At 39.8% G+C, this 18637-nt stretch overlaps 1 protein-coding gene across 3 annotated transcripts in view; it reads right to left on the bottom strand.

Annotated features, from left to right (window-relative positions):
* CACNB2 (calcium voltage-gated channel auxiliary subunit beta 2) overlaps window positions 1–18637 on the bottom strand; it is a 428234-nt gene that overhangs the window by 405421 nt on the left and 4176 nt on the right. For all 3 annotated transcript variants that reach the window (XM_070800900.1, XM_070800898.1, XM_070800899.1), the window contains exon 2: window positions 9684–9776. In XM_070800900.1, coding sequence (XP_070657001.1) covers window positions 9684–9776 — 93 coding nt within the window. The remainder of the gene's footprint in view (window positions 1–9683; window positions 9777–18637) is intronic.

Below are 18637 nucleotides of genomic sequence, written 5' to 3'. Positions count from 1 at the left end.
TCAAATAATGATGCTTCTTGCAAAGTCCAAGAAGACTTGTTGATTTCTAAGGTTCAACTTTCTGCACAAAGGACTCTAGCTGGTACTCTTGTGTGTGTTAGTCACTCAGTTGTGTTCAACTCTTTGTGACTCTATGGACTATAGCCCGCCAGGTTCCTCTATCCATGGAATTCTCCAGGCAAGAATACTGGAGTGGGTAGCCTTTCCCTTCCCCAGGGGATCTTCCCAACCCAGGGATTGAACCCAGGTCTCCTGTGTTGCAGGCAGATTCTTTACCATCTGAGCCACCAGGAAAGCCCAGTTGGTACTCTAGGGTGACCTATCAAAATTAGGTGGGAAGAGCTGGTGAGTCCTGGATACACTTGGCAGAGTACAGCCGAGAGTTCGGAGGACCGGGTACCCTGAACCCCGAATGAAAGCTGCCAGGCTGAGGGATCATTAAAATAAAGCTAGCTGGCAGTTATCCCCTTACCATTTGGTGTTCATCCTAGGAATACTGCCAGGTACATAAACATAGCCAGGGAGAACATGTCTTTAAGAAAATGAAGAATTATCAAGAGAGGAAGAAGAGAAGAGGGTAGAAGAGAGAAGTAGTGGGACCGAATAAGCAGTTACTAACACTGCCACCCCCAACAAGCTGCTTTTCACTTTGATGACTAGCACTTCCTTGCAGATGTACATAGTTCCTCCTGACCTTGGCAGAATCCAATAATTTATACAGTTAGCCATTCTTGCACAATCTCCTAAAAAGAACAGCACAAATGTTCTATCCTTCAATGCCAGCAGGCCTTGCTGCTTCTGCCCTCCTATTTTTCTTCCAGGAAATTAATTTACTTGCTTAGGTACTGATGTAAAAATAAACAACCAGCTCTCCTCTCTCCCTCTCCATCTCTGACAACAGAAACTCAGATTTTTTTTTTCCTTTCTTTAGATGAAGTTGGGAGGAAACAGCTAATTTCTATGAAAACTTAATTATCTTCATCAACTAGAAATTTATGCTGGGCACGAAATCCAAAGGATTTTAACAACTGTAGCTTTTCCAGGTTTATTATTATGAGAAATGGAGTTCTCTTATTGATGGATCTGTTCACAGCACAGAGCCAAAGAGTACGAAGACTTTATACTATAATCAAAGACAGCCTGGATATCTTAATTATCTTAATAATAAATCCAAGATAACCACAGCTTGATATATTAAATAACTTTTAGGACATGAACACTCTGAGCAAGAATCTTCATTAATTCTAATTATGGTGCCTATAAGTCATGTTTAACACTTTTCACCCCTTAGTAAATTAAAATTAAAGTGCCTATTTACAAAGCACCAGAGAAGGCAATAGCACCCCACTCCAGTACTCTTGCCTGGAAAATCCCATGGGCAGAGGAGTCTGGTAGGCTACAGTCCGCGGGGTCGCGAAGAGTCGGACACGACTGAGCGACTTCACTTTCACTTTTCACTTTCATGCATTGGAGAAGGAAATGGCAACCCACTCCAGTGTTCTTGCCTGGAGAATCCCAGGGACGGTGGAGCCTGATGGGCTGCCGTCTATGGGGTCGCACCGAGTCGGACACGACTGAAGCAACTTAGCAGCAGCAGTTACAAAGCACAGGCCCTAATGAACCCCCCCAAAAAAAATTTCTAAAAGAGTCTGATGTTAAACCCAGGTGCTGTATATGTGTCTAACTTTACCCAAATTCACAGTAAGAATGATTTATGGGCCAACATCAGCCTCAGTTAAACCTCTGCATGATACTGCAGGTGATTCAGAGTTGAGTTCATTTTCAAATTTATCTTTTCAAAAACTGAGGGAAAAAAACGGACTTTCACAATTCCAAAGAGTGCCTGTTTCTGTGACTTTCATAGTAGGAAGGAAAAAAATAGACACTCTTCCAGTCATATTTCTCAGGGACCAGTAAGAGGGACAGAGTCTGCAAAATGGTGACACCAGCTGGGAATCTGAGCAACCTGTGAGGAAAGAAGAGGGAAATGACACTTACTGTCTTCTTTTTAAAATCATGATGCGAGGGAAACCCGACAATGCTAGTGACATCCTCACCTTCTTATAAGGAAGGAAGTTAAGAGAATACCTTTGGATTCATCCTAAAAACACTGGTAGCAATCTTTCTCCACGTCTTCTTTGGCTGAAAGAAGGAAGCACTTGCAACTGCTTTTCGTTTTGACCTTTGTTACAAAGGACTGTAGCATCGTCAATGACAGCACAGATTCAGAATCAGCCCCCTGGATTCCAACCTTACTTGTCATGTGACTGTGGATGAGTTACCTCTCTGGGTCTTACTTGTCTCATTTGTAAAATGGAGCTATAGATAGAATATACACTAAATAACCATAACAGTCAACAACCATTATAACTTCCTCCGCTGTGGTCTATTTTTCATTCAGGTTTTAACTAATGTTCTAAATATGGAATAATGTTTATAAGTAAGAATAATAAACTCTTAAATATTAACTAAATAAATAAACTATTAAATATTTCATAAAGAATGCCGAGCACCAAAGAATTGATGCTTTTGAAGTGTGGTGCTGGAGAAGACTCTTGAGAGTCCCTTGGACAGCAAGGAGATCAAACCAGTCCATCCTAAAGGAAATCAACCCTGAACATTCATTGGAAGGACTGATGCTGAACCTGAAACTCCAATCCTTTAGCCACCTGATGCAAAGAGCCAACTCACTGGAAAAGACCCTGATGCTAGGAAAGATTGAAGGCAAAAGGAGAAAGGGGTGGCAGAGGACAAGATGGTTAGATAGCATCACTGACTCTATGGACGTGAATTTGAACAAACCCTGGGCAACAGTGGAGGACAGAGGAGCCTGGTGTGCTGCAGTCCATGGAGTCACAAAGAGTCATGACTTAGTGACTGAACAACAACAACAAAACAGTATTAACTAGATAGCAGGTACCGTTCTAGGCAATTTACCAGTTTTTACCCATGTGATTCTTACAACCAATTTTTGATGTGGCCACTATTTCCCAGATGAGGATGCTGAGTACAGAGATGAAGCCACTCATCCAAGGGCCAGCTAGTAAATAACAGAGGCAGAACCCAGACTCAGACTGGCTTCAGAGCCCCAGCTCTTACCACTGTCCTGCTTCTCTCTGTTTTTAAATGAATATAAAAAATTTATTGAAACAAATGTCCAGGTTGGTATAAACTCACTTTTTAAAAGGCTGGTATGGCACTTGTGAAGCAAGAACATATGTATCCTACAACACTAAACATCTTTCCATCCAAACTTGGAAAATCTGCCAGGCAAACACAGTTCCAGTCAGTGGGAAGATGAGACTAGACTGCAGATGCGCCATCCGTTGTAGAAGGAAGATACAAAATACCTTCCCTGTAAATTACAGAAAGTACCTTTTCCAAATGCATGCTGTAAACAGCAGATACTTTAACACAGAGCATTAATTATGCACCACATACTAACACAAATGACCTTTGAAATGTCAGACCCACATCTGAGCATCTAAGCTCCTCCATTTAAAAAAAATTCTCTTCCTGCCTCATTTCACCTAGTCACCATCATACTTTTTTACACGTGTTAATGTTCCAAGGAAGTAAGCTAATCATATCTAGGGGTGAATTCTAACTAGTCAAAAATACCTTTGCTGGCATTTTCTATAAATGTTTAGCCTGTCTCCCACGCCCATACCTATTTACAAAGCAAGTCAAACTGACAGTAAAAACTAATCTTCTTCTTGAAGAAAAACCTTTGATATAAATTTGCTAACATCATAATTTATATAACATAGAACTATGGAAATTCTAAGTTCAGTACGTAGTGAAACTATCTTGTATCTTGGTAACATTTTAAGTACAACACAAAGGAATGAGACTTAAAAAGCAAACAGATCAACCATAGTTAACTTTCCTTCTAATTGATGTTCCTCCTTGCAGTTTCCGAAAAGGAGTTCAATCTTTGAAATATTTGATATCCAAGGTCATCTAGGCTGCTACTTCGCAACCACCTTACACAGAGTAGAACCTTACACAGCCCATGGGAAGCCCCACTGATATCAGTCTCACACAGCCAACAATCTGTGTGGACCACGACTGTGATGTGAACCTCAGTGAACAGTGACACTCACTGATCAGAACTCAGACCCTTCCCTGAGCTTCAGCATGGAAACCATGTCCTGGGAGAAATGAACTAAGTTCATGAGGGAAAGAGCCTCTCTCATCCCCATCTTTGAAATATCATGGACTTTAAATAGGTTGATGATTTGAAGAACCAGAAGCTGCATTATTTGGTTAGCTTAGGGCGAACTGGTCAACCAACACAATGGTGTTCTGATCTAGAAAAGAAAAGTTCTTTTACCGTAGCTGTTATCCTGTTTGTGGACCTAAAGCAGAAACATATCTATAAGCAATTGCTCCTTAAGACTAATGAATCTTCTGAAAGAATTATTTGGTGGTGGTTTAGTCGCTAAGTCGTGTCCGACTCTTGCGGACTGTAGCCTGCCAGCCTCCTCTGTCCATGGGGATTCTCTAGGCAAGAATACTTGAGTAGGTTGCCAGTTCCTTCTCCAGGGGATCTTTCCAACCCAGGAATCGAACCCAGGCATCCTGCATTGCAGGCAGATTCTTTACAACTGAGCTATGAGGGAAGCCGGAAGAATTATTTAGAGCAACACAAACACATGATGGTCAGAAATACACAACTAAAAGTTTGGGGAAAAGAAACCATGCTTTTACCTTCCTACTTGTAGCCTTCGTTCCTTTTCATCTTCTATCATATTTCAATATGTTCCAACATATTCCAACCAATAGTTCTAATTTTCCAACAAATAGCTATAGGCCTGATTACAATGACTAATGGGCCATTTACCATAGAGAGTAACAAAATACTCTCATATGACTGTTCAGATTCTAAATTTATATATACATATTTATATATTTCATAATACATTTACATATACATTTATATATGTAAATGTATTATAAAATACAGACTTCCCTGGTGGCTCAGATGGTAAAAGTGTCTGCCTACAACGCAGGAGACCTGGGTTCTATCCCTGGGTTGGGAAGATCCCTGGAGAAGGAAATGGCAACCCACTCCAGTATTCTTGCCTGGAAAATTCCATGGACAGAGGAGCCTGGTAGGCTACAGTTCATGGGGTTGCAAAGAGTCAGACACGACTGAGCGACTTCACTTCACTTCTTCATACATTTATAAGTATATGCCACACAATGACACATATTTATATCACACAATGCACCCTAGATCCAGCCACAGGTAAACTATGGCTTTGTTATCAAGGACATGGATATTAATACCACAATGAGCTATGACTACCCTGTCTGTTGTAAGAATGACTGAAATGAAAAATCATTGACAATACCAAGTGTGGGTGAAACTATGAAACAACAAATACTGTTCTCCACTGCTTGAGTGAGTGCAAATTGGTGCATTCCTTTGCATAAATGTTCTGCAGTATTTACTTGAGTTACACATATAACCCAGCAGTCTATTCAATGAACAACAACGTATTCACATATAAGATCACAGGAAGATACAGGAATGCACGTCACAGCATGGCTGTCAATAACCCCAACTGGAAATGACTCAAAGTCCAGCAACAGTAGGGGAGATAAACCAGTTGTGGCATGTTCACCCAATGAAATACCATACAGCAAGGAAAATGAGCCAGTTATTGAAACATACAACATAGATGAATATAGCAATGGTAAGTTCGAATCAAAGAATTTAGTCAGAAAACAACTCCATTTATACAAAATCCACAAAAGAGGCCAAGTGAATTATGGTCTCAGAAGGAGGGACAGTGTTTGCTTATCTTTAGCATGAAGGAAGAATTACTGATAGAGGTCAAAGGGGGCATCTTGGGTGCCAGTAATACTGATACCTATTTCTTGACCAGGCAGTTGGTTAACTTTGTGAGATCTCAGACTGAACACTTACAATTTGTGTATTTTTCAGTATATATGTTACATATCAATAAGAATGCTTATTATCTTTTTAATTAAAATTTTTGTTTTGGCTGCACCATTCAGCTTGTGGGATCTTTGTTCTCGAACCAGGGATTAAACCTGGTTCCTCAGCAATGAAAATCCTGAGTCCTAACCATGGACTGCCATGGAATTCCCAAGAATGTTTAAACATTAAAATTTTTAAAGTTAAAAATAAGCCTTTTACAGTTATTTTTAAAAACCTTTTAAAATTATATTAAAATTAAAAATAATATTTTTTAAAGAAAAAAATAGATCTACTTTCAAGCCCAACTGTCTACATATGTAGACAATTGTATTAGTTTACTAGGGCTGCCATAACAGAACAACAGAAATGTATTTTCTTACAGTCTGGAGGCTGGAAGTTAAAGGCCATGGTGCTGGCAGGGTTGTTTGCTGCTGAGATCTTTCTTCTTGGCTCAGGGACACCTACCTTCTCCCCACTGTCCTCTCAATGGCCTATTTCTTGTGCACGCACATTCTTGGAGCATCTTCCTTATAGGGGCATCAGATTAGGTCCCCACTCTTATGACCTCATTTAACCTTAATTACCTCTTTACTACCTTAACTGCCAAGTACAGTCACATTGGCAATTAGGGCTTCAACCTATGAACTCTGGGAGGGTTCCCAATTCAATCTATAAAAAACTCTTGGACACTGTCTTAATTAAAAAAAAAAAAGAATCCTTTTCTTTATGTAAAATGTGCACATTTTCAACCTCTAAAATATTTAAATCTCATTATCTTTAAGACCACCTCAAAGTACCTGGTGTTTCCCAAGTACTTTAAAGTCTTCATCATATGCAGTTTGTGAAAATGTTTAAGGTTTTCAAAATTACACGGAAATTATTTTTAATTCAAGGACAGGGGAAAAAACCTAATTATATTTTTAAATAGAACCCGGTTTTATTGACAAAACACCATTCCAATACCGATGATACACAAACTCTCGCCACAGACAAGTAATGAATTCAGATGCGGGTCACCTGTTTAACAAAACAACTACACGTGATAAGAAGGAAACATTGAGAAGGAGTACTTTCAAATGATTTAATGTAACACATACTTATTGTTACCACCTACCCTGCATTTCTGCAAATCCTCCAGTTAAACTTTAATCTATTAAATATTTAGTAATGCCAGGGTGGCTTATGCTTATTTTCAAATGGTCGCAAAATATGAACGTGAGTCTAACGGAATAGAGAATAAATTATCCAAGGAAAAAATATAATGTCTGACTCAGCATTCTTGCCAAAGATCCTGGTTATCCTTCTGTGACAGGATCAACGGGGCACCTTGGGGTTCATGATGCCTATATAATTATACCCCAAATCTAGGTCACAGCAAGCACCTCATTACACTGAGATTCAAAGAGCTACACCTTTATTTCAAGGAGACAAACTTTTAGGATAGTCTTTTTTCCAATGTGCTTACATGCTCACATATGTTTTGGCAATATATATTTAAATTAATACTAAGTCACTTGGTAGCTCTCTTTATCATTTATAACTGTTTCATGCACATAATCTCATATATCACCAAGAACACAACGCAAAAGGAAGTTACCGGAAGGAAAACCAAAGTCCAGTATACGCACTGTAGCAATCCCTATGGATTAAGTTACCAAAACTTCATGAAAGGAGAATTCAGACTCAAAGGGACAAGTGGAAAATGGTGCCCAACAACTGTCTTAAAAAGATATTTTTAGAGTTCAATGAGTCCCAATTTATTTCTATCACAGTATCTTTGCTCACTAGAAACACTGCAGTTTTTCTTTCCGTGCAGTTTTGACCAGCTACCTGTCACTCTTGCAGGGCTTTGCTGCAGCCTTTGTTTCCTAAGAAGCTTATTTCTTTCTGCTTCAGATCCTTCAGTCTTCAGTCCTGAGATGATTACTCAGAGTGTGGATTCTAGCCCTCCAGGGTTAATCTCCCAGTCCCAAAGACAGAATAAATATGGAGGCTTGAAATGGGAAAGGCCTTGGGTGATTTTCCTTTAACGGGCTCACCTAAGCCAAGTTTGAGGCTCTTGACTTAGACCCAGGACACCTGAATTCTACCCACGACAACATCAGGCCAACACACACACCCTTAGTGCCCATCACACCCTGCCCAGCAACTCTGCCACCACCAGAACGTGGGCCCTCATGTAGCTTCATCTTCCTATTTCTAAATGTCTTGGAGCCACAAAAGTTCCGCTCCTTCTTAACCAGCTGTCTTTTTCTAACTTCCTGCAGCCAAAATACATCCCAGGTTGCAGAGACCAGAACCAGAGTTTTTCCAGTTGCCTGGAAAGTTACTGAGGTTACTCAGACTTACCGTTGGTGCCTTTGATGCAGGGAGCGGATGGCTGAACTCGGGTCATCCTTTGTCTGTGTCGGAAAAGTGGAAGGAGGCAGCAACCAGCCAAAAACAAAGTCCCCATGAATGTAACAGGTCAACATGTTTGGGCTGAACAGCTGCTAACTAACTTGGGGGAAAGACAAGGGGAAAGGACCCGAAAAGTAGTGAGGAAATGGTTTCCTTTCCAACAGAGACGGAGCAGCTCTCATGGCAGCCAATCATCATCTCCAGGAGTGAGATCTCACAGACAAGAGATGATTTATGAGCCTGCTAACTAAAAGGGTGGTCCTTGCACCAGGAAAGCAGAGTCACCCTAGCAAGCTCCTCCCACATCTCCCGTGCCACTGACAAGCATCAGCTTAAGATGCTCGTGTACCTATACCTGATGAGACTTTAGCCTCACCTGTAACCTATTGTCCTCAGAGATCTGGCTGCCTCTGCCCTTTCTCTGGGAATGAAAGTTCTTTCTGTAACCAAGGACAAGACTGTTTTGATGTTAGGGATCCTGACACTGCTTAGGGGGCAGTCCCAAACTCCTGAGCAAGAATCCACACGAACTGAGATAAAGGCTTTGTCTCCAAAGGCAGTTTCAATTTCGACTCCAAGATACCCTGTGCTGTATTTGACCTCGGTACCCTCGGCCTTTTCAAGAGCAGGGTTAATCTCTTCTCCAAGCCAAGCCCTAGGTGAGAAGAAGAAAACTCCAGCTGGAGGAACACCCTTATCTCAACTCAGAGCAGGTGGTACGGATGCCTGCCACACCCCCCTGACCCCACCACCACTTTCACTTCCCCAATGAAACCCCCACACCTGGAATCATTTCTACAGGAGTTCACTGTTATGAAGAAATCCTTTGCAATGAAGTTTGCATTTCTCTTTCCCCAACGTGCTGGGAAATAATGTAATTACAACATACAGTCTCACTTAAAATTTAAATATATTAATTAAGAAGCTCCAATACTTTGGCCACCTGATGTGAAGCACTGACTCATTGGAAAAGACCCTGATGCTTGGAAAGACTGAAGGCAAGAGGAGAAGGGGGCGACAAAGGATGAGATGGTTAGATAGTATCACAGACTCAATGGATATGAGTTTGAGCCAACCCTGAGAGATTATGAAGGACAAGGAAGCCTGATGTGGTGCAGTTCATGGGGTCACAAAGAGTCAGACATGACTTAGTGACTGAACAACGAACGATTGTGACGTTCAATGGAACAATTTTCACTTCAATTAAAAGTAAGTACAGTAAGACTATATAAATCATAGGGATGACACTGTTAAAACCACCTCTTAAAAAAACAAAACTGAATTCATTTTCATAGACTTCTTCAAACTGTGAATTAAAAAGCTCCTTTACCTGACGAACGAAGCTATTTGAGGTAGTGTCAGAAGAAGTGCTCCCATCGGATCCTTTAAATCTGTTTTTCCTTCTGGCTCCTTTTCCATATGACTACAAAAAAGAAAACCAAAAGACAAATGAGATTATTATTAGACCCTCACATAGGAATCTAGACCTAGTTCCAGAAAATGTTCTAGATCCAGACAAAGAATAAATTGCCATCACATGAGCGTGATTAAAAAGTGATTGGAGACCAAATGTATTTCCACTTATATGTGGAATCTAAAATATGACACAAATGAACATATCTATGAAACAGACTCACAGACAGAGAGAACAGACTTGCGGTTGCCAAGGGAGGCAGGTTGGGGAGAGAATGGAGTGAGAGCCTGGGGTTAGCAGATGCAAACTCATATTCAGGATGGATAAACGACAAGGTCCTACTGCACAGCACAGGGAACTATATTCAACATCCTTTATTCAACATAACAGAAAAGAAGATGAAAAAGAATGTATATATGTATATAACTAAATCACTTTGCTGTATAGCAGAAATTAACACAACATTGTAAGTCAACTATACTTCAATAAAATAACATTTTTTAAAAAGTGATGGGTGGAATCACAAATATTTATTTCAAATCAGTGACTTTAAAGGGAGGAGAGGGTTCTAGAAAAAGCATTTCACAGTTGGTGAGTTGGGCTTCCCTGATGGCTCAGTGGTAAAGAATCTGCCTGCCAATGCAGGAGATGCAAGTTCAGTCCCTGGGTTGGCAAGATACTCTAGAGAAAGAAATGGCAACCCACTCCAGTATTCTTCCCCGAGAAAGCCCATGGACAGAGGAGCCTGGCTGGCTACAAGTCCATGGTGTCACAAAAGAGTTGGTCATGACTTAGTGACTAAACAACTACAACAATTTGAATTAAAATAATTTAAGCTCTGTTAGCATATCTCTGGTCAAGAGGCAAAGGCCACTCAAGATAAGGCATTAAAAAAAATAAACATTTACGTGTAGGAGGGACTGAGGCAAAATTACTGTGAGAGGAAAGCAACTTGTCAAAATCCTTCAGAGAGATGAATGCAGTTGTTGCTGGTCAGTCACTCAGTTATGTCTGACTGTTTGTGACCCCACGGACTGCAGCATGCCAGGCTCCTCTGTCCTCCACTATCTCCCAGAGTTTGTTCAAACTCATGTCCATAGAGCCCATGATGCCATCCAACCAACTCGTCCTTTGTCGCCCCCTTCTCCTATCCTCAATCTTTCCCAGCATCGGGGTCTTTTCCAGTGAGTCAGCTCTTCACATCAGGTGGCCAAATCATTGGAGCTTCAGCTTCGGGATCAGTCCCTCCAATGAATATTCAGGGTTGATTTCCATTAGGATTGACTGGTTTGATCTCCTTGCTGTCCAAGGGACTCTCAAGAGTCTTCTCCAGCACCATGTTTCGAAAGCATAATGAAATACTGTTTCCCAGTGGTGCTGAACAGCCCCTTTTTGGTTCTTTTCATGATTTAATTTGTAATTCCCCAGGTATTCCTATATTGGTGTGATCCTTGCACATGGTGGCTCAGGAAACTTTACAATACAAATTCTGACTACCTTTACATCTAGATAGATTAGTATAGGTTGATAAATCTAGATGAAATATGAAGGAAGCACAGTGTCAGTTCTTCATATTGTATGGATTTAGAGATTGGTTTTGGGATATGTTGAAAGAGCTATGGAAGTGGTAGTGAATTACATGAAACTAAAACATTTTGTACAATTTTTCTGGCCCATTGTTGTAATGTTTGAATATGATGTGAAAAGCTTGTTCTTTTGTTAATAGGAACAGAAAAGAGTTTTATTTGAGCCGCTGAGAACTACAGCCTGAAAGACAGCTTCTCAGATAGCTCTGAGGAACTGTTCTGGAAAAGCACTGTTTTCACCAGTTTTTTTTTTTAATTTTATTGAAATATAGTTGATTTACAATGCTGTGTTACTTTCTGCTGTACAGCAAAGTGACTCAGTTATATATGTGTACATATATATATATATACACATACATATATACTATTTTTTATATTCTTTTCTATGATGGTTTATCACAGTATATTGAAGATAGTGCCCTGTGCTATATAGTAGGACCTTGTTCATCTCAAAAGCCTGCTTTTTAATCACTCAATTATTCTGCTGAGAAGGCAAGAAAAATAAATTTTATTGAATTGTAATAATAAGTAGTAGTAGTAAGCATTTAAGAACAGGATGTTAAAGGTAAGACAGTTTGTCTCAGTAGTAGGATAAAGCCAAGCACAAACACCTACAAATGAACTTACTTTTTTTTTTTTTAACTATATCTACAGCTTACTTTCAGAGCATTAAAAATAAACTATACATTCATCTATGGCTAATTCTAGACAGGAATAAAGTTACTGAGAAAATCACACATTAAAATATAAGTAAAAAATAGCTCAACACTGGGCTTTACTGGTAAATACACACAGGCAGGGATCCTGGTATAGCAGACCTTGAGCAAGTTTCTTAACCTCTCTAAACCTCAGTCTTCTCATTCTTAAAATAGTAAGACTTACTTTCCAGGGGGTTTTAGGTATTAAATGAAGGAATATATTTATAACATTTACTGTAAGACCTAGCACATGATAAGGGCTCAAAATCATATTATATAGAAGCTGTCACAGTAGGGTGACAAGGGTGGAGAAAAATTGGGCTAAAATGTACGATGTGTTTAGAAGGCCCACAGACACTTCATTGGATGATCAGAATTAACAAAATTTGCTTTTTTGAAAATCCCCATGTTCGGGTTTTGAAAATGCTACTTTTGTTATATTTTACACATTCACATGGTTTTCATTAAAATGGAAATATAAACCATAATATACATAGCACTTAGGCAAGCTGAAATCTCTTACAAACATTTGTGTTATGAGTAATTTAGATGAATTTGCAATCAGTGAGAGGGGTGGTATAATTTTAAAGCAAAAATTTGCCTTAAATATGTTTGTTCCCTTCCAAGTACTGAAGGGATTTATATAATACAAATGTGTTTCCATGGCATTTAATTAACTCTCGACTTCATAAAAGGAAAGACAATCTAGGCTGGGCTTTCATAATACAAGGTTCTCTTCACGTAACAGCATATTCTTCTTACTTTTGTAAACATTATGCAGTAAACTGTTGAAAAATAACATTCTTTCAACAATGTTCTTCCTTTTCCAACTATTATGGAAAGGTTCACATAGAAGTGTCTTCCAAGGCCTAGCAACGTTAAAGTTCGAAAGTCTCCTTAAAATTAAAAAATAAATTTTTTATATTATTCCATGTGGTAAAATACTTATTACCTTGAAAGCAGTTTTAAAGCCTAACATATTTCCTTGAGGGAAGGTGAGGGCAAGTTTATGTTAAATTTACTATGTACCTTCATTTGGAGTATAAATTATCTTTGAGAATAAAAACAAAATATTCTATCATCCCAAATGCTGTTTGTGTCCAAACAGCATTGTTTGGACATGGGTGGAAAAAGCTTCTTTGAAGTCATACCATTACCATTTATTTTGGATTTTTAATGATAAATATGTTTTTACTATTCAGCTGCTTTGGAGTATAAGCTTTTTCATGGCTGCTGACACTGCCCAGCAGGCACTGTGAGAACCACACAATATTTAAGACAGCCAGTCCCAGGGGAGGCTGCTGTTCTCTGCAAAAAAATGAAACACATTTAAAAAGTCATTTTAATTTTTCCTGGCCCCTGGGGACGCTGTTCATAAACATTATTTCAGGTGTACTTAGCTACAAATGCCATGTGTCTAAGTTGGATTATTACAGGTTTCAATTGTACTATGATACAGCTGATACACTTAAAAAAAGATGGCATACTGAATTGCACACAAACTGGTGATAATTTATTTTTATTTTTATTTTTTTGGCCACACAACATGTGAGACCTTAGTTCCGTGGCTAGGGATCGAACCCGTGTCCTCTGCATTAGAAGTGTGGAGTCTTAACCACTGGACCACCAGGGAAGTCCCCTGGTGATAGTATTGAGAAAAAATATCTTTTCCTTCAATCACTTAAATGTATGAGGGATGATTTATTCAAAGTGTTTCTGCTTAACAGTGTTAAAGCAAGTTCTTATTCATTATATATGTTTACTAAAAGGCAAAATAGATATGCTTAATTACACTTCTATTCTATTTACTAATTTCAGCAGTACTTTCTCTCTTATAACCTCCTTTTTTTTAAAAAAAATGTAACTGCTGTGTGATGCTTCAATAATGAGTTATTTCCTATAACAATATCTAGGATCAAGAAGAAAATAATTAAAGCAACTTTTGCAAAGCTAATAGTCCATCTTTACATGCTTTTAAAAAGGTTAGGGAAATTTTTATTACCATTCCCAAATGAAGCTACATTAAGTTCCATGCATATTTAAAATTGAGTCTAACTTGCTAAAATGACTTCTGTATAAGTTATTCAAAATTCTGGAAAATGAGGATCAGAGTATTTCAGATGAAGGAATTAAAAAAAAAAATAAAAGTGAAGGCCAACCCTCACCCAAATGGTAAAAGACAGGAAAAAATAAGTATTCAAATATGTAGCTGCCTAAACTTGGAAAAGAAGTATAGTCTTCTTAACTGGCTACTTCAAATGCAGCTACTTTTATGAGCAATGGGGTTTCTAAATTTTTTTTTAGCAACATTAAGTATCTAAACATCTGCTATTAAATATACGAAATGATTAATAAAATTTCATGATGTGAAGGAAGAGAACATGGCCGGGCTGTCAAGACTGCCAAGTGTAACCCATAGTACTCTCTAGGATACACACAGACCCCTACGTCCCTATGGTCTAAAAGTCACTAATGTCCACTCGTTGCTTCTTGTTAATAGTTACATTCACTTAATAAGGAGAAGGAAATGGCAACCCACTTCAGTATTCTTGCCTGGGAAATCCAATGGACAGAGCCTGGCGGGCTACAGTCCATGGGGTCACAAAGAGTCAGACACCACTGAGCACACACATAGCTGAATAAAACCAGTGAAGTCAACCACAGTAAATAGGAAAAAAAGAAAACTGTGTACAACATCACTCATTACTACAGAGATGCAGATCAAAACTACAATCATGCATCACCTCACACTAGTCAGAATGGCCATCAATGAAAAGTCCACAAACAATAAACGGAGAGGGTGTGGAGAAAAGGGGACCCTCCAACACTGTTGGTGGGAATGTATATTGATGCAGCCACTATGGAGAACAGTATGAAGGTTCCTTCAAAAATTAAAAATAGAACTACCATACAACCCAGCAGTCCCATTACTAGGAACATACCCCGAAAAAGACCCATTATTTTAAAAAGACACATGCATCTCAACGTTCATTGCAGCACAATTTACAACTGCCAGAACATGGAAGCAACCTAAATGTCCATGGGCAGATCAATGGATAAAGAAGATGTGGCACATATATACAATGGACTACTATTCAGACATAAAAGGAATGAAATTGGGTCATTTGTAGGAATGTGGATGGATCAAGAGTCTGTCATACAGAGTGATATAAGTTAGAAAGACAAAAACAAATATCATATATTAAACATATACAGAGAACCTAGAAAATGGTGCCCATGAATCTATTTGCAGGCAGGAACAGAGACATGGCAGTGGGGGACAAAGGAGGGATGAACTGGGAGACTGGGATTGATACATGTACACTGTTGTTTTAGTCGCTAAAATGTGTCTGACTCTTTTGCAACCCTCTGGACTGTAGCCTGCCAGGCTCATCTGTCCATGGGATTTCCCAGGCTAGAACACTGGAGTGGGTTGCCATTTCCTTCTCCAAGGGATCTTCCCAACCCAGGGATGGAAGCCACATCTCCTGCTTGGCAGGTGATTCCCACCTGGGAAACCCCCATATATACTCTGTGTAAAACAGATAGCTAGTGGGGAGGTGCTGTGCAATGCAGGAAGCTCAGCTCGGTGCTCTGTGACAACCTAGAGGGGGAATAGGGGGAGGTGGGAAGTGATCTGTGTATGTGTATAGCTGATTCACTTTGCTATTCAGTAGAATAGCAAATATTCTATAACACACATAGCACAATATTGTGTTATATTCTTTAACACAATAACACAATATTGTAAAGCAACTATACCCCCAATACAAAAATAAAAAAATAAATTACCTCTCCTAAAACAGTAGACAAGTAACATTTCAGAAACCAGAAAAAAATTTAAGAAATTACCACAAATATATGAATGACATTAAAAAGATATTCACCAAGATTATGTTAATATCATCTTCATCTGAAAGACTGTTTTCTTTGATACTAAATAACTTTGAAAGTTGGATTGCAATCTTAAACTCAGCAAATGGTCACATGTCCACAGGTCATTGAAACCCAATCTCTGTATGATTGGAAGCAGACAGTAGTTAATTACAGAAGACACCAGTTAACTAGAGACTTCAGCCCAGTTTTGCACACAAAGTTGGTTTGGTGGCCCCTGGGAATAGTTTTGAAGATGTCAGCTTCTCTGGTTGAAGAATAAGGTAACAGTTCTCCTCCCTATGAACTGCTCCCTGTAAGCATAATGCTGATACCTGAAATTAGTTTCCAGCCCTCTTGATCAGCTTCACTGATATTTATCCCTTCGAAATGCAGACTTTCCTCATCTTAGGGTCTGAAGCAAAGGCAACCAAAACTCAACAGAGAGGACTCCGACAGTTAATATCCTTATTTACCATCAGTTATAGGTGAACGAGGCTATCAGATCCTTTACTAGGAGAGAAGGCAGTGAGATATCTCCTCCCTAGAAAAGGGAACAGGGCAAGTTCTCCATATGCATTGCATATGTATGCAAGTTCTCCATATGCATTACACAAAAGCAGAAAGGAATCAAGAAACAGAATAAATAGAGCTCTTCAGGTAGAGAAGCGAGAGGAGACAAGGCCAGGGCAGGAGATGGTCAAGGGCCAAGCTTGCCTTCTTCACGGTTTACCTCCAGCCATGTTTGGAAAGAACTCTTAAGGCAGTCCCAGTCACTTAAGTGGTGTCATAATTAATCTGAACTCCTTGTCATTGTGAAAGGCCATGTTGTGCCATAAACTCTTGGCAGGTCCAAGACAAGTCCCCACAGTCACAAAATCTAGGAGGGCAAATTCTCTACACACACAGGATTAACATATTTTGCTCAGCTTCTCTCTCTTTTTATTTGAGTATAATTGCTTTACAGTGTTGTGTTAGTTTCTACTGTACAGCAAAATAAATCAGCTATATGTATACTTATGTCCACTCATTTTTGGATTTCCTTCCCATTTAGGTCACCACAGAGCACTGAAGTAGAGTTCCCTGTGCTATACAGTAGGTTCTCATTAATTATCTATTTTATGCATAGTATCAATAGTGTGTGGATGTCAATTCCAATCTCGCAATTCATCCCACACTCAGCTTTTCTTAAAAGGACCAAGACAACAGACTATATAGTTCAATGCAACCAAATAGAGCAACAGGTAAACTAATTCTTTACATAAAAGGAAAATAAAAAAGAATAGGAACATAAAACCACAAAACCAACTAAACCTCCAGTCACTCAGATAGTCAGATGTTGTGTTTTGAGGTCTAAAACGCGCTCAGAAATCCTGATGAGCAGGTTTGTAAATTTCACCCAGGCACTGCCAGAACAAATCCCATCAGAGAGGCAAGTGATGGAGGCTGGGGGCAAAGGTTAGACAAGCAAGGTTAGAGGGGCAAGACATGTAAGCCCAGGACCCAAGTCCATTATGCGAAGAGGCTGCAAAGGCTGAACTGAACCTCAGACCCCAGAAAGTCTCTGGAAAGTGGTACTGACCTGGGGGAAGAGCTGCTGCTCTTTTTAGATAAAGCACCTTGCTGCACGATTCAGGCTGTTGCCCTGACCAGGCTGTATTAGACAATGTGCTTGAGAAGCATCTGGCAAACTCTGATGGGGTGGAGCCAGCTGGGTTTCGTTGCCAGGAGCAAAACAAACAGGCCCTCTGCTTACTGTGGGTTCATCTCCAGGTGCAATTGGAGGTGCTGGTTACCAGCTCTTTGAGGCCTAAGTGCTGAGATCCTGCTCTTGCTTCACCCGTTTCCTCCTCTGCTGCATCCTGGTCTTAGTTCCTTTCACCCTGAGTTTGCATCCACCCAGCCTCCATCCAGATCTGTTCAACTCCCCAGAGAACTCCCAGTGCTGTGCTTTTAGACTAATGCTGTCCAATAGAAATAAAAGTCACCTACGTAATAGGAATTTTCTAGTAGTTCTATTAAAATGGTAAAAGGCAACAGAGCAAGTGAATTGTAATAATGTATCTGGCTAAATGTATCAAAGGGTATCCGCGGTGGCCCCGATGGTAAAGAATTCACCTGCAATGTGGGATACCTGGGTTCAAAAGATCCCCTGGAAGAGGAATGCAACCCACTCCAGTATTCTTGCCTGGAGAATCCCCACAGACAGAGGAGCCTGGTGGGCTGCAGTCCATGGGGTCGCAAAGAGTCAGACACGACTGAGAGACTTTCACTTTCATGTCCCTGTGATCCTATTTTTGATACATTGTGCTGTGCTGTGCTCAGTCTCTCAATCGTGTCCTACTCTTTGTGACCCCATGGACTGTTCGTCCATGGAATTCTCCAGGGTGGAATACTGGAGTGGGTAGCTGTTGTCTTCTCCAGGGGATCTTCCCAACCCAGGTATCAAAACCAGGTCTCCCGCATTGCAGGCAGATTCTTTACCAGCTGACCCACCAAGGAAGCCCAAGAACACTGGAATGGGTAGCCTATTCCTTCTCCAAAGGATTCCAGGCCCAGGAATCAAACAGGGGTCTCCTGCAAAATACAGGTCTCCTCTGAACCTCTGAATGAAATTGACTTTCATTGAGATAATATCCTTGAGATTTCTTCATCTGTATATATACTTTTATATTTTAATTCATTTTTAATTGGAGGATGGCTTCCCCAATGG

The sequence above is a fragment of the Bos indicus genome, chromosome 13, assembly GCF_029378745.1.
Source record: "Bos indicus isolate NIAB-ARS_2022 breed Sahiwal x Tharparkar chromosome 13, NIAB-ARS_B.indTharparkar_mat_pri_1.0, whole genome shotgun sequence".
Taxonomy (NCBI): Eukaryota; Metazoa; Chordata; class Mammalia; order Artiodactyla; family Bovidae; genus Bos; species Bos indicus.
Note: the sequence above shows the minus strand (reverse complement) of the source record. Positions and strands in the feature narration are given on the sequence as shown.